We start from the raw sequence: 21914 nt of genomic DNA on the forward strand, positions 1-21914 counted from the left end.
CAATTCAAAGAGAAGTTCAGGGTGTCTAGAGTGCATTCCTAACCTTGTGAAAGAAGTCCCGCCCTATGAATGACAATCATGGCGCTCCTGGGAGCCTTTAAACCTGGCCTAGTGGCGTGCTTGGACGATGTCCTCGTCTTTAAATGGCAACCCTTTTTGAGTTAAGAACCTCTGAGAAAACTCACTGACACCTGCGAGTCCTTTCTCAGTACGCACATGTACACACACGATTCAGCACATGATTTCAGGAGGTCTGGCCCCTTCGTTAAAGTGCCCTGTGCTGCTGTTAACCCCACAAGATAATCACCATTTCCATGGCTAAGTAGCATCTCAAAGACTGTCTGGATCCCAGCCCTGGCCCGTCGTGCACACGAAGGCAGGCAGCGTGTCTCCTCACGGAAGAGCCGTGTCTGCAGCAGTGTGTGTCCCACAGGGGGTCAGGGCTGCCGCCGTTCTCAGTCGGATCGGCATGAATAGTTATTACTGCTGTTCGCCCACGGCGCTGCTGGGGGCGGGGGGGACACGTTGTTTCACATGGGTGAGGAACAGCATCTGCCTAGTGCTACGAGGACAGTACGTGTACTGTTTTCATTTTATGTGGGGAAAATGGGGTTCAGAGAGGCTAACTGATCTGTCCAGAGGTGCTCAGGTGATTGGGGACAGCGCAGAGAGACAGGGCAGTTGCAGTTGTGGCTCTGACATAGCCACTGAGCCCCTGGGGAGCAGAATCAACCTCTGTTGAGAACCGCTGCTGAGTGTTAGAAGATCTGGTTTTTGAGGGCTTTTTCATTTTTCTCCATATTAGCCTTTTGAAAGCATCTGAGCTGAACCCTTGTCTTGTTTTTCTTCCCAGGCCCTGTCTCAAAGGGACCCTCCTCACAACAACTTCTTCTTTTTTGATGGCATGAAGGGCAGTGGGATTGTGGAGTGCCTCGGCCCCCAGTGAACCCAAGATTGGCAGCCCTGGAGACGCTGACCTGCAGCGCGACCACACGTGCCCTCTCCCTTCTCCCCTCCCCCCTTGAAGGCAGCTCCAGGCGGGGGGGTTGGGGGGAGCCATTGGACCAGTACAAACCATTTCCTGCGAGCAGTGAGCTTGTACAGATGTGTGACTTCTAAGCACCAGCAGCTGCTCAGCAAGGGGCATAGGGACCGGCTGTCTCCCTTTCTGCACTGGTGAAGGCTGTTTGCCAGCCGTCGCCTGAACGCCCCCTCTGATGCATCCCTCTGTCCTGGGGCCGCCATAGCATGGCCAACCCTCTGGGCTTCCACAGGAGACGCCTGCCAGCAGCCAGCATGCCTTGTTGCTTAGGATCCTCTTGCCATCTCCTTGGACTTACTCCCTGCCTGATGTCATACAGAGAAGAGCATGACTCCAGGTGGGGAGTAAGGCTGGGCCTGATGAAACACTAGCGGGAGCCACCGTTCCAAATGCAGACAGGTGCCCCAGAGAGGAAAAGACGGCAGGCGGAATGTATTTCCTCCAGAGTTTGAGATCCTGAAAAACAACAGGTGGCATCTGGTGTGCTGTTCTTGAGTTTTAGTTCAGGATTAGTTGGGTTTCAGCCTGGATTTTGGAAGAGAGGAAATGTTACCAAAGTTCCCTTGGGCATTAGGGCGAGACCTGGCAAAGTGAACATTACTTTGAAAACTTGTTTTAAAAAGGCAGGTTCCAGGGTCCCACCTCCTGAGGATCCTGATGTTTTGGGGCCCAAGCTAGGACATAGGAGCCTGTCTTATCAGAGCCCCCCCCGCCCTTTCCTGATGCAACTCAGACTGTCCTGGAGGCTGTTGCTTTCCAGGGCTGTGTCAGTCCTTCCTTTACCCCCCTGAGTCACAGCTGTTTGTGTTTTTTTTATATTTTCTATATGCCCTTGGTTCTTTAAAAAGGAATGATAGAAATAAAGTTATTTGCTTTAGGATTTGTTTTTTTCCCCACATTACAAACGTCTTCCTGTGATAGGGAATGATCCTATCAGTGGCCTTTTTTAACCTAAAGAAATCTCACTGGATGCTTCAGTGTGCCTCAGGGTTCCTCCCCTCCATCACCATTCCTGCCACTGTTTTTCTGGGTAATCTAACAAGAGATTGCTCAAATTCTAGAGTGCGTAGAAGCTTCTGGTTCCAACTGCCTATTGACTAATTCAGTTCAAAAGTGGCTATTCTCAGTGACAGGAATTATATTAACGGTAAAGAAGTAAAGGATGTGATACTGATGCTGCCTTCTGTGTGAATCCCCTGTGCAGCAGGCACTGTGCAGAGTCCGAGTGGGCAGTGGCCTCATTTTAAAGTTAAGTGACACTTAAGTAATGTGCCTCAAGTCCCACAGCTGGCAGGGCTCAAAGCTTTCATTGGTTCAGGATGCCGGGTTTGTCTTGACTCGACAGCCCGAGCACGCTCTAGTTCTTGTCACCGTCCTGGAGTTTCTCCTTATTGTAAAATTGTGTGAGCTGTGAGTCTGGCCAGTTTGAACAAATCCGCTCCTCCTGTTTCAGTCCTGCTCCAGAAGAAAAGGAAAGAAAAAAAATTGGGTCTCCACAGGGAGGAGGCACTCTATTCCCTGACCCTCCTGCTCACCTCTCCTCCTCCCTAGGTGAGGCTAGGACTGTGTTTCTGGAGGGGCCCCTTTCTGGACCCCATCAATGTCAACTCAGGGGCACCAAGGGCAGTGTTTTTTTTTGTTTGTTTGTTTTTTTAAAGATTGATTGATTGATTGATTGATTGATTGATTTGAGAGAGAGAATGAGATAGAGAGAACATGAGAGGGGGGAGGGTCAGAGGGAGAAGCAGACTCCCTGCCGAGCAGGGAGCCCGATGCGGGACTCGATCCCGGGACTCCAGGATCATGACCTGAGCCGAAGGCAGTCGCTTAACCAACTGAGCCACCCAGGCGCCCAAGGGCAGTGTTTTTATCAATGCATGAATCTCACCCTTTCTTGGACATTTTGAGCCAACTACACCCTTCTACTTTGCAGTGTGGGGCCTTGGTCACAAGGGGGAGCAGGAGGGTCTGGATGGTTAAAAACAAAATTATCATAGAAACTTCTCTGAAGCTTCTCAAACTTTTCCACCCCTGTACCTTTCATGGCAGAAATTGAATCATCTGGAAAAGACCCCTTGGGAATCTGGGGTGGGTGCTGGAAGCTGCCAGCCCCAGGCAAGAACTGTCTTTATTCTCATTTCTTCAAATTTCATATTCTCCCATATTACATGTTTTAATATTATCATAAAAATAGATTTCCCCACGTCTCCAGGAAGAGCACAGTGATCATCCTGTGGTTTCTAATACCTCCAGGAGATACGTAGCTACTTGGGAAGGAGGATCTAATCTGTGAAGGTAACAAATACTTTAGGGATGCTAGAGTTACCAAATGAAAGGAAGTGGGCTGTCTTTGGGGCTGCCAGGTTTCTCCACTCCATACCCCACTTATGTTGTCTGTGGAATATTGTCTGTGTATGATGTGTCGTAGCCAAACTCTGTTAAGTTGAAGCCTCAGAACATTCTAGTGGAACAGGTACTACTCAAAAAATAAATAATACACGCAAAGGTAAAAAACTACAATAAAAAGCTCTTGGTCCCATCAGAGCCCCACATTCTGTGGTTTCCCTTTGCAGCACAGACCCTTTTAGTCAGTTTCTTGCATATTTTTTGGTGTGTGTATCTGTTGAGGTTATGTCCTATTTGCCCTTTGCAGATGGAAAAATGGAGGCTTAGGTTGGAGTTGGCAAGTCAAAAGAGTTTAATAATAGCTAACATACTCACACTTACCTGCCTGGTACCTTTCAGAATACTTGCACTTTGGCTTAATTGCTTGAATCCTCACAGCAGCCCCATGGGAGTCGATGCTGTTGTCGTGCTCACACTGCAGATGAGGGAACAGCCTGATCCAACAAGTAAGGCACGGAATGTGGGCTGATGGGGAAGACTTCTCCGCAAGACACTTAGGAACATTTATTTAGTGGCGCCACTACTTGTTAGCGACTAGGGCTTTGCCTTCACAAGGTCCTGGGACTTAGTAGTCACCACTGAAAAACAGGCAGGCCCAGGTGGCCCAGGTGTTGAGGGAGGGCCTTCAGCTGGATCCAGAGGGGCAGGTAGATTTTGTTTTTAAGCTCATAGTTAAACATTCAAGCATTATACATATATAGGGGTGAAAAGACTCCTCCCCACTGCGTCATAGGGCCTGGCAGCTCAACATCGGCCACATAGCCGGAGCAGCTGACTTCCTAGCTAAACTCAGGATTTTGGAGAGAAATGGGAGATGCTTTTTGGATATGTTAGCTGTATCCACTTTCATATATACCTCCCAGAGGTCACTCTCAGCAGCCTTTGACAGTGAATCTTTCCAAACTGTCAGGTTTAAGCCCGGGCTATCCCACTTGCTATGTGACCTTGGGCAGGTGACCTTTTTGTGCCTCCATTGCCCCATGTGTAAAATGGGTTAATAGTACATTCCTCTGTTAATGTGGGAATTGAATGAATACATTCTTTTGAGTAGAAGTTGCTCCATGTTAGCTGCTATTGTGCATAACTTTTCCTGCAACTTGCTTTTTCTCACTATGTTTTGGAGATCCTTGTCAGTGCATTGTGCATTGAATTCCAAAACCACAGATGAACCATAAGCTATTTAATCAGTCTGCTGTTGAGTGACATTGAGCTGGTTTCCTTTGCACACGCTTGGGAAAGACTCCCCAAAGCCCGAGGCCGAGGTTATAGAGTATATAAGTGCATTTGAGATGTTGCTTCCTTCTGAAAGAGTAGCATGGTAGCATTTTTACATGTCATTTGTTGTCTGGATAGATAATAGGTGTGTGTAGTGCAGAATTGAAAGGTTTACCGAGACACGCAGTCATAGTTTTTGAGGAAGGAAAAAACAACATAAACAATGAAAAGTAAATCTCTCCCTTCCAGAAGCAACCATTGCAGGGTGGGATTACTGGAGATGGGTGAGGGATGCCGGTTCAAGTTGGGGATTAGTTGGCTAGAGGGGGCACAGTTTGCCTGTGGCAGAGGTTCGGCTCTGGACCTCATTTGCCAGGTGCTCTGAGTGTCCACTTTGCCAAGCCGTGGGACCACTCAGCACCTTAGTTCTAAGAGAGAAGGCCAACAGAGATGACTTTAGATGTTTCCTTTCCTCCTGGAACAACTGATCCCTTCTCTTGTTTTATTAGGAGCCCTTTGGACTTTGCTAATAAAATATGGCCATCTCCGACTTTGTCCCTGGATCTCTGACTCTTTCCATCTACCCTGGATAGTAGAGTAGGGTTCCCCCCTTTCAATCCTGAAAAAATAATCGGTCTAGGTCTACTAAAAAAATACAGAAGCTCTGTTTCTGGTGTGGTGGAGTATGCTTCTAACAGGCAACCACACCCCTGCAAATAAACTATATATTCTAGACAAAATACCAAAAACAAAAAAACCCCCAAAACTGCTGGAAGGCTCTGGAGAGTGATCAAAAGCAGGTGGATTTGGGGGAGAGGGCGAGTTGGAAGTTGCAGGAAAAGCCCACCACAGGATGAGTTTTCTGGTGTGTGTTCAGTTTTCTACAGTGTTAGCCCGAGGGTGGGTTGCAGCCTCTGGCACTGCACCAGGCAGCCAAAAATCAGGTAGAAAACCAGCTGTCTTACTGGCCTGAAGAACCAGAGGACAGAGCCTCAGGGAACCACAGCAGCTGGAACGGAGAGTGCGAGGGAAGTTCCCTCCCCCCAATTGACATGTATAGATTCAGCCCAAGTCTCTAGCTGACCACCAGGCTATGGATGTGTGGGGCCAACTCCAAGGAGGACTGAAGCAATCCGGATTTATACTGTCACCCGCTGCAGCAGGTTGAGTCTAGCAAATACAAATATCCCCACAGGAACTCTCACATTTCTTTGGAGGAATATAACAGAATCCAGAATGTCTACAATGTTAACGTACTATCTGGACACAATGCAAAATTACCTAATATACATAGAATTAGGGAAATGGGACTCATTCTCAAGGGAAAAGACAAGATGACCAAGAGAACCCAAGTGTTGGGGGGGGCGCCTGGCTGGCTCAGTGGGTAGAGCATGCAACTCTTGATCTTGGGGTCGTGAGTTCAAGCCCCATGTTGGGCGTGGAGCCTACGTTAAAACAAAACAAAAAGACATCCAAGTGTTGGAGTTAGCAGGCAAGGACTTTAAAGTAGTTATTACAACTATGCTCACTGAGGTAAAAGGAAAACACCTGTGTAATGTTGACAAGTCTCAGCAGAGAAATAGAAGATGTTAACAAAATGGGTGTTCTAACACCGAAAATACAGTATCTGCAATTTTAAAGATCCACTGGTAGACCTAATAGAATGGGGATGAGAGACTTTTGTGCACTGGAAATAATATTAATAGGAATTATCCAGTCTAAAAAAGAGGCAAAGATTTTTTTAATAAAGTCTTGAAAGCAGCCTGACAAAAACAACACATTACAAGCAGGGCAACCATGATTCGGGTAATCCTGGATTTCTCCAGAAACGGAGACCAGAGACAGCGAAACAACATCGTCAAGAGGCTGAAAGAAAACTGTCAACCCCAGAATTCTAAAACCAGTGAAAACAAGTAAAAAGACAAGAGAACTTGTCACTGGCAGAAATACACTATACAAAATGCTAATGGAAGTTCTTCAGGCTTTCGGGACATTATCCCAGGAGAAACTTGGAACTTCAGTCTGCATCGAAGAAATGGTAATCCAGCGGGGAAAGATTGCTAAAGACTATCTGGTCTCTTCATTTCTTTGAAATCTATTATGATTTTAAAGCAAAAGTTAAAGGGTGCCTTTGTGGCTCAGTCATTTAAGCGTCTGCCTTCGGCTCAGGTCATGTGACAACAACGACAGCACAAAATGGTGGGAGGAGTGGAAAGGACCCATGGCCTGAGCGATGGCGGATTCTACAGTGGAAGTGAAGTGGTACGATACGGACTCTGAATAGACCAAGAAAGAGGTATGCGTGTGTGCAGTACTAAAGACTGAACTGCCGAGAGCGAAACCTCAAAGAACCGGAAAAAGCGTTCAAATAATCCAAGAGAAGGCAGGAGAGAGGAAACCAGAATGAAAAGGGAAAACAAATACTAAAATCTATAGACCTAATTCAGCCATATCAGTAATTCGATGAATGGTTACTGGAAAGGAGAAGCCGTCGGTTGCCCGAGTAGGAAGCATCCTCTGCTGGGCTTCGGACAGCTGGGTGTGAACGCCCCCACTGGCCAGGGGCCTTGGCCTCTGTGTGCAGCATTTAAGCCCTGATGGAAAATATGAAGAAAAATATAAAAAACACCCAGGTACCTGCCATCATTTTGCCACTTGCTTTTTTTTTTTTCTCTCACTGTTATTTGTTGTTTATTTGTAGAGTTCTAGTTTATTCCAGCTACCCGCTGTTGTTCTGTTGCATGTCTAGAGCAGACTTGAGACCCTTTCGACTGCTGTTGGAGACTTTAGGGAGTTGCCAACCCTTGGACACTTGCGCACATGCACTTCTAAGGGAGGACACCCAGGAAGGCGATTGCTGGCATAGATAGGCGCGTCCTCTGCCTGACAAGCTTTTGCCAAATTCCTTTCCAAAGTGATCATGCCCGTTTACCCTGATTTTTTTTTTTTAAGATTTTATTTCTTTATTTGACAGAGACACAGCGAGAGAGGAAACACATGCAGGGGGAGTGGGAAAGGGAGAAGCCGGCTTCCCGCTGAGCAGGGAGTCTGACATGGGGCTCGATCCCAGGACCCCGGGATCATGACCTGAGCCAAAGGCAGACGCTTAACGACTGAGCCACCCAGGCACCCCTACCCTGATCTTTTAGAAGGGCCCTTTCCCCTGAATTTCCCCTCTTCCAGTGAGGACTACCAGAAGGGCCAGAGCTGGGTTCCAAACCTGTGTCTGCGCCAGTCGTGTAGGAGAGGGCATAAGGAAAGCATTTGCCCGCTTGCCCTGTTTTCAGGAAGATAACGGTAGGAGCTCCCCTTCTTATATTAATTAACCACAGGCTTATGCCAGGCGGCGTGTTCGGCCTTAGGGCAGCCGCATGGGTGAAGCCCCAGTTTGATCTTAGCTTGAGATGCTCTCCCTCCATGAGGGCGGGGACAAGATCAGCCTCATTCCCAACATGTGCCCCAGGACTCCTCGTGGTGGTGCTTCTGAAGAAGTTCTAGGTCATTCATTAAGTAAATGTGGAGCTTCCAGAACATACTTTATCCAGTGAGGATAAAGCACCAAAGAAACCCACCCCTCTGCCCTTGGGGGGCCCGGCTGACTCCGTGAGAGGAGTGTGGGACTCTTGATCTCAGGCTTATGAGTTCGAGCCCCACGCTGGGTGTGGAGATGACTTAAACTCTTAAACGTGACAAAACAAAGCCCTGCCCTCACGGGGCTTTGCTTTTTTTGTTGTCCAGTAAACAAGTTTTTTTTTAAATTTTATTATGTTAATCACCATACATCATTAGTTTTTGATGTAGTGTTCCATGATTCATTGTTTGCGTATAGCACCCAGTGCTCCATTCAATACGTGCCCTCTTTAATACCCATCACCAGGCTAACCCATCCCCCCACCCCCCTCCCCTCTAGAACCCTCAGTTTGTTTCTCAGAGTCCATCGTCTCTCATGGTTCATCTCCCCCTCCGATTTCCCCCGTTTCATTTTTCCCTTCCACCCTGAACGCGCCTGATCTCGTCTGATCTCGGAAGCTAAGCAGGGTCGGGCCTGGTTAGTACTTGGATGGGGCTTTGCTTTTAATGGGAGTTGTGTAGGGAGGCATGAGGGCTGGGTGTATACAGTGGCACCCGTGCTCCTTAGCCTCCCTTTGGATACAGCTGGACAGCCAGGTGTGCTCTGTGGACCACCTCTCCCACCTCCTACCTCATCCCAGATAGAGGTCACAGAGACTTGGACCCGACCAGGCAGTGGGGAAAGAAAGCAGAAAGAGTATCCACTGTTCCAATCTGATTTTATTGAAAAGGAAACATACAAAAATCATGTACAAAAAAAATTAACCAAACATGTACAGAAAATTCATTCCGGTATCTACAGCAGCGCATATACAGTATTTTACAGGCTGGGCCATCCCTCCCCGCTCCCAGACTCCTCCCTCTTCTGCGATTTCCCCCCCTCCCTGACTCCCCGTCTTCCCCCCAGCGCTTCGCCCTGGGGACTAAGGCTGGGGCGGTTTCCGCCAAAATATCCCACCCCCCAAATGAATGCCAGTGGTCACACGTGCTCTCTCTAAACCTATGCAATGGGATTGATGGGGGCGGGGGGTGGTCACGGGCAGAGCACAGGATTCACAGTCTGGGCCCCTCCTGGCCACCCCCAGATGAAGGTGAGGCAGGCATGCCCACCACCCGCCGGCTGGCTCAGGGAAGATGGCTGGGCGCTGGGCTGGGGTAGCCATCAGACCCACCCCATTCTCTGGCTCCAGGAGGCTAGTGGTCACGTTTGGCTCATTTGCTCTTCATGGGCCCCCTCCCCAGGAGGAGGGGGGGAAGCACCAGGGGCCTGAGGCCAGGCCCAAAGTGAAGGAGCACTGGGAGGGAGACTCCCCCCCAGTGTCACCCCTGCAGCTGGAACGGGCAGCCAGCACCAGCAGCCTTTCCTGAGATGGTGGTGGGCGGCAGAGGCGGGCAGCTCCGTCCCCACCCTCTCTGTCACCGCTGCCTTCAGACGCTGAGTCCGTCAGCCCTCTCTCCCCTGGCTTCCCAGCCAGGGACCCAGGAGTCCACATCTCCCATCAGTGCACCCAGGCTAGGCCGGGGCTGGGGCTGGAGTGGCTGCCCTGGCCTGCCCCTGGGACAGGCAGGGCTTGGTAGTCCAGTATGCTACATGGTGCAGAAAAAGTCCCCCGCGCTGGCCAGGGCATCAGGAGGTGGGAGGGTCCTGCCCCCCAAGTCCCTGACGTCCACCGGGCGGCTGCAGGCACCTAATTGGGCTCCATCTCCGGGGCTCCGCGGCCCCTGGGTAAGGGCAGGAGTCCCATGATGAGATTGTACAGGACCCTCCAGGGTGAGGGGCGGTGTCGCTGCCGCTCCTCTTGTCTCTAGGGAGAGGGAGAAGAGGAAGTCAGGGTGGGTGTGCCACAGGGGGACCCGGGCACATGGGTGGTTAGGCCCAAGGGCAGCGAGGAGGGAGGCACCGTCCTACATTCTCCCCCAACCCTCAGCGGTAGGTACTATTACTGCTGATTGGGTCCAAATCCCAGCTCCTCCCACCACCTGGGCCCACGTCGTCACCTTGAGGACAGCAACCTCATCTAGAACAAAACAGGACGGAGAGGATGCGGACCGAATGCCCTCAGCACAGTGCCTGCGCCCAGCAAGTGCTCCCCTAGTCTCCCAACCAAAGTCAGCCAGGGCTGGGGGGTTGCGGGGCGGGGGTGGGGAGGCTGGATGGCGGCCTGTCCTGCCCTCCGCTCAAAGGCTGGGAAGTGAGAGAGAAGGGAGCGGGGAGCCCATAGTCTCAGTGATTCTAGAATGATCTGTGGAAGGACAGGCCCTGGGAACCACAGTTCACCTTCTGTGCTGAGGCTGCTCAGAAGTATATCCAGCCAAACTAACCCCTGCCCTCTTTCCAGCAACAGGATGAAGGCTTGGGGTGGCCTCTAGGACCCCCTCAGTTCCAAATTGCTAGGCAAGTGAGAACGAAGGAAGCCACATAGAAGAAAAGACTCCCCACCAGTAGGAATTAAAGGTAAGCTGTAGCACTCTCCCACCCCCTATCCTGAGTGCATGGCCAGGCCCGCTGCTAATAAGCAGGGCCCACCTAGTCTCATCCCCGTGAAAGGATGAGAAACTCCTCTGACAGATGAGAACAAAGTCAGATAAACCATCCTGATGATCCTAGTGGGTGCCAGGCTGTGGGATGCCTTGTACCAATCCCCACCCTCTCATCACTCCCCACCAACTCTTGCAACCAGGAGGTAGCAAAGGGGGCACATCAGAATGGCATTAGTTGGAAAGCCTGCCAATGTCTCACTGCTGAGGGGTGCCGCCCAGCACAGTCATCTCTGTGAGCAAGCTAGCAACTATCTAGTAAAGCTGAGGCGGACAGAACACCCAGGTAGCTACTCCAGAGGTACAAGTGCTCTGCAGATGTGCATCATTGGAAAGAGACAAAAACCAAAACAAAACAAAACAAAAAAACCCGCCAATGAAATTTGAGCATTCTTTTTTTAAATCCTAAATATTCATCAATGAGAAAATGAGCAAGGATACTATGTGTTGAGCCAATAGAATGCTACATAGCAGGGAAAATGCAGGAACTAAAACCTGCTTTGCCCACATGGATCAGTCTCAAAGCCTAATACAGGGGGAAAAAGTTTGGAGAGGGACACACCACGTATATGAAGCCAAAAACATCCCGCAAACCTAAGCATTGTTTGTGGCCTGATAAATAGGTAGTAAAAGAATCAACACCTGCGGAGTCAGGGGACATGCCCACTTGAGAGGAGTCCTTTGGAAAGGGGGAGGAGGAGAGGTCAGAGAGGAGAACAAGGGGCTTGACAACATCCGGGTTTTGTGTCTTTCAATAAGCAAGCACTGCGGGTGTAATGTTCAGATTTGGACAGAGCTGGGTGGTCGGCGCCCTGATACTTATTCTCTGTTCTACGACATAGGCTTCAAGGATTTTCTTTTAACGAGAGGCCGAGGCGTGGGCTGGGGGCGGGGCCTACCGCGGGGGCGGGGCTCCAGGGCCCGCCCCCGCCGCCCGGGAAGCTGTAAGGCGCGCTGCGGGCCGCGCGCGCCGGCGGGTGGGAGGGGCGGGTGCGGCCGCGCCGCCGCTGCTGACTCACCGGCTATAAATAGCCCGGGATATATGAGTCGCTCCGCGGAGCGCCGCCCTCAGTCCCCGCGGCCGCGGGCCCCGGGCGCGCCGCGGCACTTGAGGCAGTCCCGGCCCTCGCCCGGCCTGTGCCAGCCGCGGCGCGGGCCCTTCGGCAGGTCCGCGGGCCCGCCGCCCCTCCCACCTGCATGTCCCCAGCGCGACCCCGCCGCGCCGGGCAGCAGCTGCCGCACATCTGGCGGGGCCCGCCCGCAGCCCCCTCCTGGGCGGGAAGTCCCACCTGCCGTCTACCCCGCCCCCAGCACTCACCCGCCGCTCGTACAGCGCATTGAGGTCGTCCGCCATCCGCCGCAGCTGGGCCCCGATCTCCCGGGCCCACTGCTCCTCCTCCCCCCGGACTCCCGGGGCTGCCTGGGTGGGGCCGCCCGCCAGGGCCCCCGGGGCACTGGGCACCGGCGATTCCAGGTGCTGCTCCGCCGGCGAGAGCGAGGGCTGAGGACCTGGGAAAAGACGGGGGGGCGGGGGAAGGAGGGGGGCGTGGTCAGCACCCACCACCCCTTGTAGGCACTGAGGTGGCCCCGAGGGACTAATTAGCCAGAGCCCGCTTCTCCCTTTTCCAGCCTCCCGATTTCCTTTCTGCTCCCCGCCTCATTTCTGCCGATTCCGTTTCTCCCCTCCTAAAGCCAGATTTCTCAGCTTCGGCTCCCCAGGCACCAGAAAGCATGAAGAGGTCCTGGGGAGGCCTCTCTGGGGGTTACCTGCCTAGCCAGCTACCACCCCACTACCCATGTTAGTCTGGAAGTCCTCCCTCTTATCCGACCCAACTATTCCAAAACGGGACCAAATTTTGCCGGCTCCATTTGACAGATGGGGAAACTGAGGCCCACCCTAAGAAGTGGCCCAAGGTCACATAGGGATACGGCGACTGACTACACCCAGTCACAAGCCTCAGGTCTCCTGCCCTCTGGTGTCCAACCACAGTGAAGCCACACCCCCGGATGTGGCAGGGGCACGGAGACCAGAAGGCCAGACTGGCTGCCTCCGAGCGAGCCCGGGCCCTGGGGGGCTGGGATTCGGGAGATGCCTTCCTGCCCCACCCCCTTCTGAGCCACCCGCAGTCTCTGCCTCTCTCCAGTCACACCAGGTCCTGGTGAGAGGGATCCTAAGGCCTAAAGTCGGGGCCTCAGTTTCCACACCTAGGCCTGTGGTCTTGAAATCGGGGCCCCTCTTGCCCCCGCTGCCAGGGAACCCAGCCAGGGAAGTTTTCTCTCCCCTGCCCTCCGTGGGCTCCAGGGACAAGGTGAGGGGTTGGGGTGGAGAGGGAGAGCAGGACAATCTTCCCTGCCACCGAGCGTGCTCGCCGGGATGGGGCTAGCAGGGCACCACAGGGTTAACAGCCCATCCGGCAGGGGACCTTTAACCCTTCCCTCCCCAAGACTCACTTTCCCACTCTCGCCTCCCCCACCCCCACTTTCCCCACACAATGGCCCCTCCCCCTCTCCTTCCTCCTCCCGGACTGCGGAGAGGGGCGGCCCTGGCCAGAGATGCAGATAAAGGCAAAAGGCCAACCGCCCCCCCCCAAGTCCTGAAGTGACAGTCCCCTCGCTCTGCCCACGCTCTCTCCAACTACAGTCCTCGGGGAGGTTAAGGAGACCCAGACTAGGGGAGGGGGGCTGGGAAACAGCTGCTGCCCCGGGCCCGGAAAAGGCCGTGGGCTGCAACTCGGAGACTGCAGTCAGATTCCAGGAGGGACTTCCCACTCGGCCTCCCCCCACCCCCAGCCTCCCACTCCGTCTTCCTGCTTCTTGCAACACAAAGACCACACTGGCCACACCCTCCCTGTGGCCCGGCCGGCTCGCCACCTCCCCCCACTCGCTCCCACTTCTCCAGTTCCTCAGTGTCTCTTTCCTGGATCCCATCATCCCGGGGCGCCGGCGCGGGGCGGCACTCACCGTCGGGGCGCGGGCCTCGGGGCCGGCTGCGGGGACCCCCAGGCCAGCGGGGGCCCCCCAGGGCGGCGGTGACGGCGGGCGGGGCGGTGGGGGCGCAGAGGTAGGCAGCGGGCAGCAGGGCGGGGGCGGCGGGGGCGGCGGGCAGGCCGGGCTCGCAGAGGCCGCAGGATACGGCCGAGGGCACCAGGCGGCTGAGGGGAAAGGGGCGCGGGCCGTCGCGGGCCAGGCCCTCTACGGGCTCCGGGGAGCTGCCCTCCTGGCGTGCTCGGGCCATGGCGCTCCCTGAGGCCTGCAGGACAGGGGGAGAGGGGTGCGGTCAGCCGGGCAGTGCCGGGGGCACCAGGGCCCCACAATACACACCTCCTACCTGGGGTACACAGGACACCCCCACTCCTGCACATCTGGGGTGCAGGGAAGGCTCCCACAACAAACAGGGCCCAGATGGGGCACTGTAGGCGGGTGTGATGGCCCCACAAGACACATGCCCACCGACGGTCTGACGCAGGGCCGCCCAGGTGGGGACAGCCTCCCATGCACACGACGGACAAGGAAAGAGGCACAGGACGGCTCTCACAGCAAGCCCAAGGGCTCACACAGGACCCAGATGGAGGAGTCTGTCAGGTGTGTGTATGTAGCAGGGGAGACAGCCTCAAAACACAAACTCACCCAGCCTGGGAGTCACCCAGGGCATGGGCTGGTGGGTCTAACTTCCGGAACACAGTGATGCGCACACACAGGGACTCATGCGGGACCCAAATGGCAAAGACGAGTTGTGGGGTGGGGGGAGGTGCGAAGGGTACACGTCACACATGGAAGGACTCACTCAGGACTGGCCAGCCTGACCTCCCCCCTCATCTCCCGTTTGCACAGGTTCCAGTCTCGGATAGTGGTACCCAATACAGGACACACACACACACACACACACACAATGCAGCCATCACAAACACAAAAACACACTACATGGGCACTGGCACACTTCTCCAACACACATGCCCCTCCCCCCCCACATACACACCCACGAGGTCAGACCTGCACACCTCAGGACTTACACAAATATCAATACCAAATGGACATCCATGGACACACGCAGGCCAACACACCCAAAACACGCCCCCCCCGGGTCACCAACTCTCAGACCCCAGGACATATGTACAGTGGGCACACACGGACTCCTGTCATCAGACCCAGATGCATCACCATTCACACCAGCAACGACACACAGATGCAAAAGAGCAGACATCAACTCACCCTTCTCCGCCAACCTCAAAGCACCATCACCAACTGTGAGCCCCGGACACACACGCACACACGCACACAGCCCAGCGAACTCTAATCCTACACAGCAGTGGCGGCGCGCACACCTAGAGCACCCACAGAAAACACTGGTCTCACGTGACTGACATAAACACTCCACACACGCAGCCCACATGACACACATGAGCCAGCGGATCACAGAGACAAGCCCCTCAGACTCAACACACACACACACACACACACAGAGGCTCAGACACAGCCCCACACTACAAGAGACTGCCAGCAACACCCACTGACCACTGCACAGACCCCACAGAGCTGAGATCCTCAATTCCCAGACGCGGATGCCAGACACACAAGCCAAACACAGACCGAGACACCCCCCCCCACCACACACACACACACACACACAGAACTCACACACGCACCTGGACAGAAAACAGAGGTTGCATTCAGCAGGCACACCATCACAAACGCTTAGCTGAGACCCATGCCCTGGAGATACACACAGACAGTACACACAGTCAAGACACACAAGCACACACAAACACAGCACATCGGGCAAGACACACACATATAGACCCTCAGACACAGCTCACTCAAGCAACACACAAACACTCCAACCATACACTGGAGCCCACGCAGGCAACACAGACCCAGAGAATCACCCCAAACAGCACACACAGACAACTCTCACAGAGCACACAACACACACACACACACACAGGTATACCACACATAAACAGCACCCGCCCCTCGGGCACGGCATACACAGAACCTCACACAAACACACATGGGGACTCGCACACACCCCGACGGGCCGCAGCCCCAACATTCCCCTGGACTGACACCACCACCCCCCGCAGACCCCAGCACAAACTCGGAGCCAGACACACGCACACACCCAGGCGAGACACCTGCAGATCCACAACCCCGCACACGCGCGCTCCCACGGCGGGCCCAGACGCCCCCCTCTGCTGTCACAGCACACCCCCCCCACCCCGCCGCCGCCACGTGCGCCTGCCCCGCCCGCCAGGCGAGCGAGGGGCCAATAACCGGCTGTTGCTGGGGCGCAGCCCCCGCCCGCAGGAGCCGCAGACTCCACGGCCCGCGAGCCGCCCCCTGTCGCCGCCCCCAGCGGGCGCGCGCCTGGGGTGTGGCCGCCCCGACAAGCCGCCCCCCCCCACCCCGCACGCGCCCCTCCCGGACTGCGGGGGCCGGGGCAGTCGGGGTCGACTCACTTCCCCGGGCCCGCACTGGCCGCCAGGGGGCGCTGCCGAGCCCGCACCCCCATTGTTTGTAAACAAACCCGCCAGACCGCTGAGGCACCTGCGCTCCCGGACCCTTAGTGCCTCCCGCCCAGCGACCCCAACCCAGGGTCGTTCGTGGGATGGAGGGTGGGGACAGAGGGAGGCACGGGTGTGGGGATGCAGCGTGCCCCCACTGCTCTCCCAGCGCACTCCTGCCACCTCCTCCAGGGAGCCCACCCGGCCTGGCCAATCGCGGCCGGTGGGCACTCGGGGTGCGCACACTCACCCCGGGGGCATGAACACGCCGGAGGGGGCGGTGATGGGGGGGCGGGCGGCTTCCTTCGAGAGGACGCGCCCGCCGAGCGCCGCTCGCTGCGGCGCCTGCTGCTGCGGCGGCGGCTACTGCTGCTCTAACTGCAGTGGCGGCTGCTGTGGCTGTGGCTGCCGCTGTTCCCGCTCAGGCTGCAGGCGTGTCCGCGTCGTGGCCGCCGCCGCCGATTCTGGGGCCGCCGCTGTCGTCGTTGCCGCCGCCGCCGCCAGGCGCCCGCTCGCATGTGGCTCGCGCGGCGTCTCAGGCCGCCCGGCGGATCCCCGGCCCGCTCGGCGGCCGCCCCGCCCCGCCCCGCCCCCGCCCGGCGGGTCCCACGCCCCGCCCCCGCGTGACGCCACGGCCCCGCCCGCCCGCCCGCCCGCCGCGGACAAGTCGGGACTTGCAGGCGCGCGCCGCGCCCCCCTACCTCCGCGCGGGGGTTTCCCTGCAGTCGGGGGCGGGGCGGGGCCCGGCCCGGCCCGCGGCGGGAAGGACCGAGGCGTGCGGACGCGGGCGGCCCGGCCGGCGGGACAGCCGGACACACACGCTGACACACTGACACACTGACTGGGACCCACAGACACAGGCGCGTAGAGATGTGTACGCAGACTGACCGACTGGCGCTCCAGGGTACACAAAGTCACGTGCTGACAGGGCCACGGCGACAAGCCGACTCACAGGCGCTCGGCCACACTTGCACAAAAGCACACCCTGGACCGGGGCGGGGATGTGCAAACTCACACGCTGACTGGGGCACACGCTCACAAATACAGAGACCGGCTCGCTGAGACGGCCCCAGGGACACGCCGACTGACACAAGGAAGGGGGCTGTGTTGCACAAACACCCACACTGATGAGCACACGGGGACCCACAAACTGTGTTCACAAACATTGCCACGGAGCAGGTACCCCCCCAGCACACACGCAGTCACGGGCTGAGGCTGAGAGCTTCTCAGGACACACACACACACACACACACACACACACACACACCTGTCACAGGGACGCCTGGACACACAGCTTGATCTAGGTGACCCTCCTACAGGGACACACACAAACGCACGCACGCCAGTTCACAGTAGACACATTACAACTGTCAGAAACTGACCCTCATGGACACAGATCAAGTCAGACATAAACAAAAACTGACCCCCCAGCAGTCACAAAGCACACCTGTAACAGGTTCCTGGTAACTGGCCCACTGACGGGGACACACTCTGGAGCAAGCACACCTGGCCACACTCGCCACAAATCTGGCAGGGGACTCAGGGCAAGAAGGAAACCCCTGGCACCTGACCGGACATGCCCGGGCAGCCCCTGCATTGACGTGCTCGCACCCTGCCTCCTGGCTTTCACTTCCCTTTCTGTTTCTCTTTGCCACTCTTTACCTCGCTTGGACTTGGTGACCCCATAGCCTTCCCTCCCCCAGGACTCGGGAGCACTGGTTCCTCGGTCTGCACCTTCCATTCCCGCGATGTCACACCCCTAGCCGAACCACGTCACCACAGGGCGAGTCATCTGAGCACCCGGGCACTGGGCTGGCTGAGAAGGAATGCCAGATCTGAGCGAAACGGGGCTTCTCCAGGTTCTCAGACTTGGTTTCCCTCTGGAGCCAGATCCCCCCATTTCCCAAGAGAAGCCAGAAGGGCACATCCCCTGTGAAATCTCCCTACTTTAAATACTGGGGAGTTGGGGGGCACCTGGCTGGCTCAGTCGTAGAGCATGTGGCTCTTGGTCTCCAGGTCCTGAGGTCAAGCCCCACATTGGGTGTAGAGCTTACTTAACTTACTTATTGAATAAATGAATAAATGAATACACACATACATATATACTTACATACTAATTCAGCCTCCTTCCCTCCTTCCCTTCCCTCATTCATTCATTTTCCCCTCCTTTCCTTCCACTGTTTTTCTTTTTTTTTTTTTTAAGATTTTATTTATTTATTTGACAGAGAGACAAAGCGAGAGAGGGAACACAAGCAGGGGGAGCGGGAGAGGGAGAAGCAGGCCTCCGGCTGAGCAGGGAGCCTGATATGGGGCTCGATCCCAGGACCCTGGGATCATGACCCGAGCCAAAGGCAGACACTCAACGACTGAGCCACCCAGGCACCCCTCCTTCCAGTGTTTTTCAAACTGTGGGTCATGAGCACACCATGCATCGTGAAATGACTTTTGTGGATCTTACTCTTTCTTACTTCACTTTATTGAGATATATTTACACGTAATGAAGTGCTCTCTTTTTAGGTGCACAGTCTGGTGAGTTGTGACTAATGTCCGCCATGTGTGTCAATGCGTGTATACCGCCCCAAGCAAGATTTGGAACATTTCTGTCACCCCCCATACTCCCCTGGTGCCCCTTTCTCGTCAATCCTTCTACCTGTGACTTGAGGGGCTCTTGACCAGACTTTAAAAAAACAAAAATACAAAAGAGAACATCCTTTAAAAAAATCATGAAGTCAAAGAAAATACTGTTTTGTGAAAACATTGCTCATACACAGTGAATACATATCGGGTCACGGAGAAAGTGTATTTCTGACTGTGGACCAAGCTTAAAGGTGTGTGAGAGATGCTGCTTTGGACATTTATGAAATGAGATCATGAATGGAAGTCACTGAGTGCATTGTCTGACATGGAGTGAGCACCTAATAAATGGTAGCTATTATTCACTAGTGTAACTAATTACTGTGGGTGTTTGCTCTGTGCCTAGCACTGATGAAGCTGGGAGACAGGCCCCAGCCCTGGGCTAGCTCACCCCTTACTCGTGGGTCTGTGCTCTCTGGCTGCCCAATCTAAGACTGGACACCAGGAAACCAGATGTGCTGGAGTGTCCTGGGGTGGGGTGGGGATGAGTGTGAAGAATGGTAGGAATCTGGCTTGGTGCGTAGAGGTGTGGGCCAAGAGTTTTACCAGGCCATGAGCATTGTCACCAGTCACGATCCTTCCCACTGTCTAGTCCAGATCCTGTTACAAATTCTGGCATCCTATCACCCCGGACCAGGGGCTCATCCTCAAGGGCCATGATTAAATAAATGAGAGAAACGAGTCCAATGTCATACCATAGGGAGTGGTGCGGACTGGGGCTAATTGGAGCACACCATGCATCGTGAAATCACAGATCTTACTGTTTTTTACTTCACTTTATTGAGATATATTTACACGTGATGAAGTTCTCTCTTTTTAGGTGCACAGTCTGGTGAGTTGTGACTAACGTCCGCCATGTGTGTCAATGCGTGTACACCACCCCAAGCAAGATTCTTTTGTATTTTTGTTTTCCTTCTAGAAGCATACAAACTCCAGAATAAACACTGTGTGGGCAAAGAAATAAGAACGTTTGTGACTAGTTCGAGGGCTGCCCTTTTGAGACCCATACCCTAGGGGCACAGGGAAGGAGAAGGCCCCACCTGCATCTTCCAGACTACATTTCCCCACCTCTACCTCCTGAGGGACCAAGGGACTCCCTCAACTCTAAGTTCCTGGAAGAGCATTCTGGGCCTCCTTCCAACCCTGCCTCTGGTCCATGCTCCCCTGGATAGGGGACAAGGGCCTCTTTTTTGGCGGGGGGTGGGGGACAAGGGTCTCTTAAGATTGGAGGGGTCACCCACACCTCTGATGGAGGGTGAGAAACAGACGTAAAAAGAGACACAAGGGCACCTGGGTGGCTCAGTTGGTTAAGTGACTGCCTTCGGCTCAGGTCATGATCCTAGAGACCCAGGATCGAGTCCCGCATCGGGCTCCCTGCTGAGCAGGGAGTCGGCTTCTCCCTCCGACCCTCTTCCCTCTCGTGCTATCTCTCAATCTCTCTCTCTCAAATAAATAAATAAATAAAATATTTAAAAAAAGAGAGAGACACAAACAGAGAGACAGGAAGACTCAGCTCAGGGAAGTGGAGAAAGTGAAAAAGAGACTGAGAGAGAGACCAGGTGGAGAGAAAATGAGAGGGGTCGGTGGTGGAGTGGGGGAGGCGGAGGGGGTGGGGGTGGTGGCGGTGATGGTGGTGGTGTCATACTTGGCATAGACCAGGGTTTCTCAACCTCCTCTATTTGGGGCCGGATGATTCCTTGTTGTGGAGAGTCAGCTAAGAAAAATTAGTCAGGATCCCCACAGCTGTAGCCCAGCCCCCCCAAAGCCTGCTTGCAGAGCTCTGAACTCTGGTCTAAATGGCCTCAGTTAGAATCCCCAGCTCTTCCACCTGCTAACTGTGTGGCCTTGGGTCAGCGGTCATGCCTCTGAGCTTCAATTTCCTCAGCTTGGAGTTGGGACAGCCCAGGTCCCTACCTCATAGGATTTTGCAGAGTAAGAAGGTCAATAAAAAGAAGGCACTGGGTCCTAGTGGGTGATTAATATATATGTTACCCATCATGAATATTACCAATGTGGGAGTCCGTTGACTCTCTGAGAATCCAAATAAGGACTTCAAGCTAAGACCCTCAAGTTGGGGCAGGGGGGCTCCAACCAGGGGTCCACAGGCCAGCCACTATTGTGTTTTGCTTGACCTGCAGTTTCTCCCGGACTCTTGATCTAAAGGTCCTGAGCCCGAGCCCCACGTCGGGGGCATAGAGTTACTTAAAAAATAAAAATGATACAAAATAATTTTAAAGAAAGCTGTGAATATGAATGCCTCTCAGAGGGACATTCAGCACAGTGAAGTGATAAAAGACCCAGACTCGGGAGCCAGGCTGCCTGGGTTCAAATGATGACCTTGAGCAAGTAGCTTTCCCTCTCTGTCTCAGTTTCCTTTTCTGTAGAAAGAGGGTCGCCGCGGGACCCGAAATGAACTGTGAAGATTACATGGGTTTATGTTTGCAACGCACTTAGAGCAGTGCTCTGCAGGAGTAGCCTCCATGTGATTCGTTGGTTCGAGAAAATAAACGTCCCAGCTGGTTTACTGCAGAACCACCACCTTCCCCAGTATCTTGTTTGCCATTCTGGGTGAGTCGATTTCGCAGCTCGGGGAGAGGGAGTTGGGAAGGACTTAACTTTTCACTGCAGGGCCTGAGTCCTGGCTTTCCACGGTGGGGAGGGGGCCTCCTGGGTTCCTCGGTGCAGCCAGCCCCCCAGGCCCGGAGGCTGGACCGGAGCCGGGTGGGGGCTGGGCGGGGGCGCGGGTGTCCGCAGGGTCCGAGCGGCCGGCGCGTGTGAAGGTTACCGCTCCCCGGCGGGGCGGGGGCCGCGCGCTGTTGCTGGGGTCTGCGGGGCCTGCCTGCGCCCGCGCCCCCCCTCCTTCCCGGCCAGCCAGTGAGCGGTACCCGCCGCCGTTGCCAGGGGAAACTCGCCGCCCCGTTACCCAGCAACAAGCCTGGCCCAACCAGGCGCGAGGACCCCCCAGGCCCCGCCCGCCGCTGCCCACCGCGTGCCCAATGCCAGGCGGG

General features: G+C 54.9%; 3 protein-coding genes across 6 annotated transcripts in view; 2 read left to right on the plus strand and 1 right to left on the minus strand.

The window, feature by feature from the left end:
- Positions 1-1922, plus strand: part of SAE1 (SUMO1 activating enzyme subunit 1) — a 76952-nt gene extending 75030 nt beyond the window's left edge. For all 3 annotated transcript variants that reach the window (XM_027619899.2, XM_027619901.2, XM_027619900.2), the window contains one exon: positions 854-1922. In XM_027619899.2, coding sequence (XP_027475700.1) covers positions 854-946 — 93 coding nt within the window. In that variant the 3' untranslated portion in view covers positions 947-1922. The remainder of the gene's footprint in view (positions 1-853) is intronic.
- Positions 1923-8935: 7013 nt separating this feature from the next.
- BBC3 (BCL2 binding component 3) lies at positions 8936-17831 on the minus strand. Of its 2 annotated transcripts, none has more exons than XM_035725121.1 (4): positions 17720-17831; positions 13733-14021; positions 12090-12280; positions 8936-10038 (listed from the first exon to the last, which is right to left on the minus strand). In XM_035725121.1, the coding sequence occupies exons 2-4, from the start codon at positions 14004-14006 to the stop codon at positions 9922-9924; spliced, it is 582 nt and encodes a 193-aa protein (XP_035581014.1). In that variant the 5' UTR covers positions 14007-14021; positions 17720-17831; the 3' UTR covers positions 8936-9921. The 2 variants fall into 2 exon arrangements, with proteins under 2 accessions (XP_035581014.1, XP_027474763.1); XM_027618962.2 differs by lacking the exon at positions 17720-17831 and adding an exon at positions 16523-16794.
- LOC113936337 (basic proline-rich protein-like) lies at positions 14005-17113 on the plus strand. Its single transcript, XM_027619389.1, has 2 exons — positions 14005-14042; positions 15973-17113. Exons 1-2 carry the CDS (start codon positions 14005-14007, stop codon positions 17111-17113), a joined length of 1179 nt encoding a protein of 392 aa, XP_027475190.1.
- Positions 17832-21914: the final 4083 nt, after the last annotated feature.

Source organism: Zalophus californianus, chromosome 17, assembly GCF_009762305.2.
Source record: "Zalophus californianus isolate mZalCal1 chromosome 17, mZalCal1.pri.v2, whole genome shotgun sequence".
Taxonomy (NCBI): domain Eukaryota; kingdom Metazoa; phylum Chordata; class Mammalia; order Carnivora; family Otariidae; genus Zalophus; species Zalophus californianus.

Bases quoted from the DNA above. Each gene is read 5' to 3' on its own strand.
- LOC113936337 (XM_027619389.1), top strand. From the start codon at position 14,005: ATGGCGCTCCCTGAGGCCTGCAGGACAGGGGGAGAGGG. The intron at 14,043-15,972 runs GTGCGGTCAGCC...CTGCTGTCACAG, and splicing joins TGCAGGACAGGGGGAGAGGG to CACACCCCCCCCACCCCGCC.
- BBC3 (XM_035725121.1), bottom strand. From the start codon at position 14,006: ATGGCCCGAGCACGCCAGGAGGGCAGCTCCCCGGAGCCCGTAGAGGGC. The intron at 12,281-13,732 runs GTGAGTGCCGCC...GTCTTTTCCCAG, and splicing joins CCGAGGCCCGCGCCCCGACG to GTCCTCAGCCCTCGCTCTCG. The intron at 10,039-12,089 runs GTGAGTGCTGGG...CCCTCTCCCTAG, and splicing joins ATGCGCTGTACGAGCGGCGG to AGACAAGAGGAGCGGCAGCG.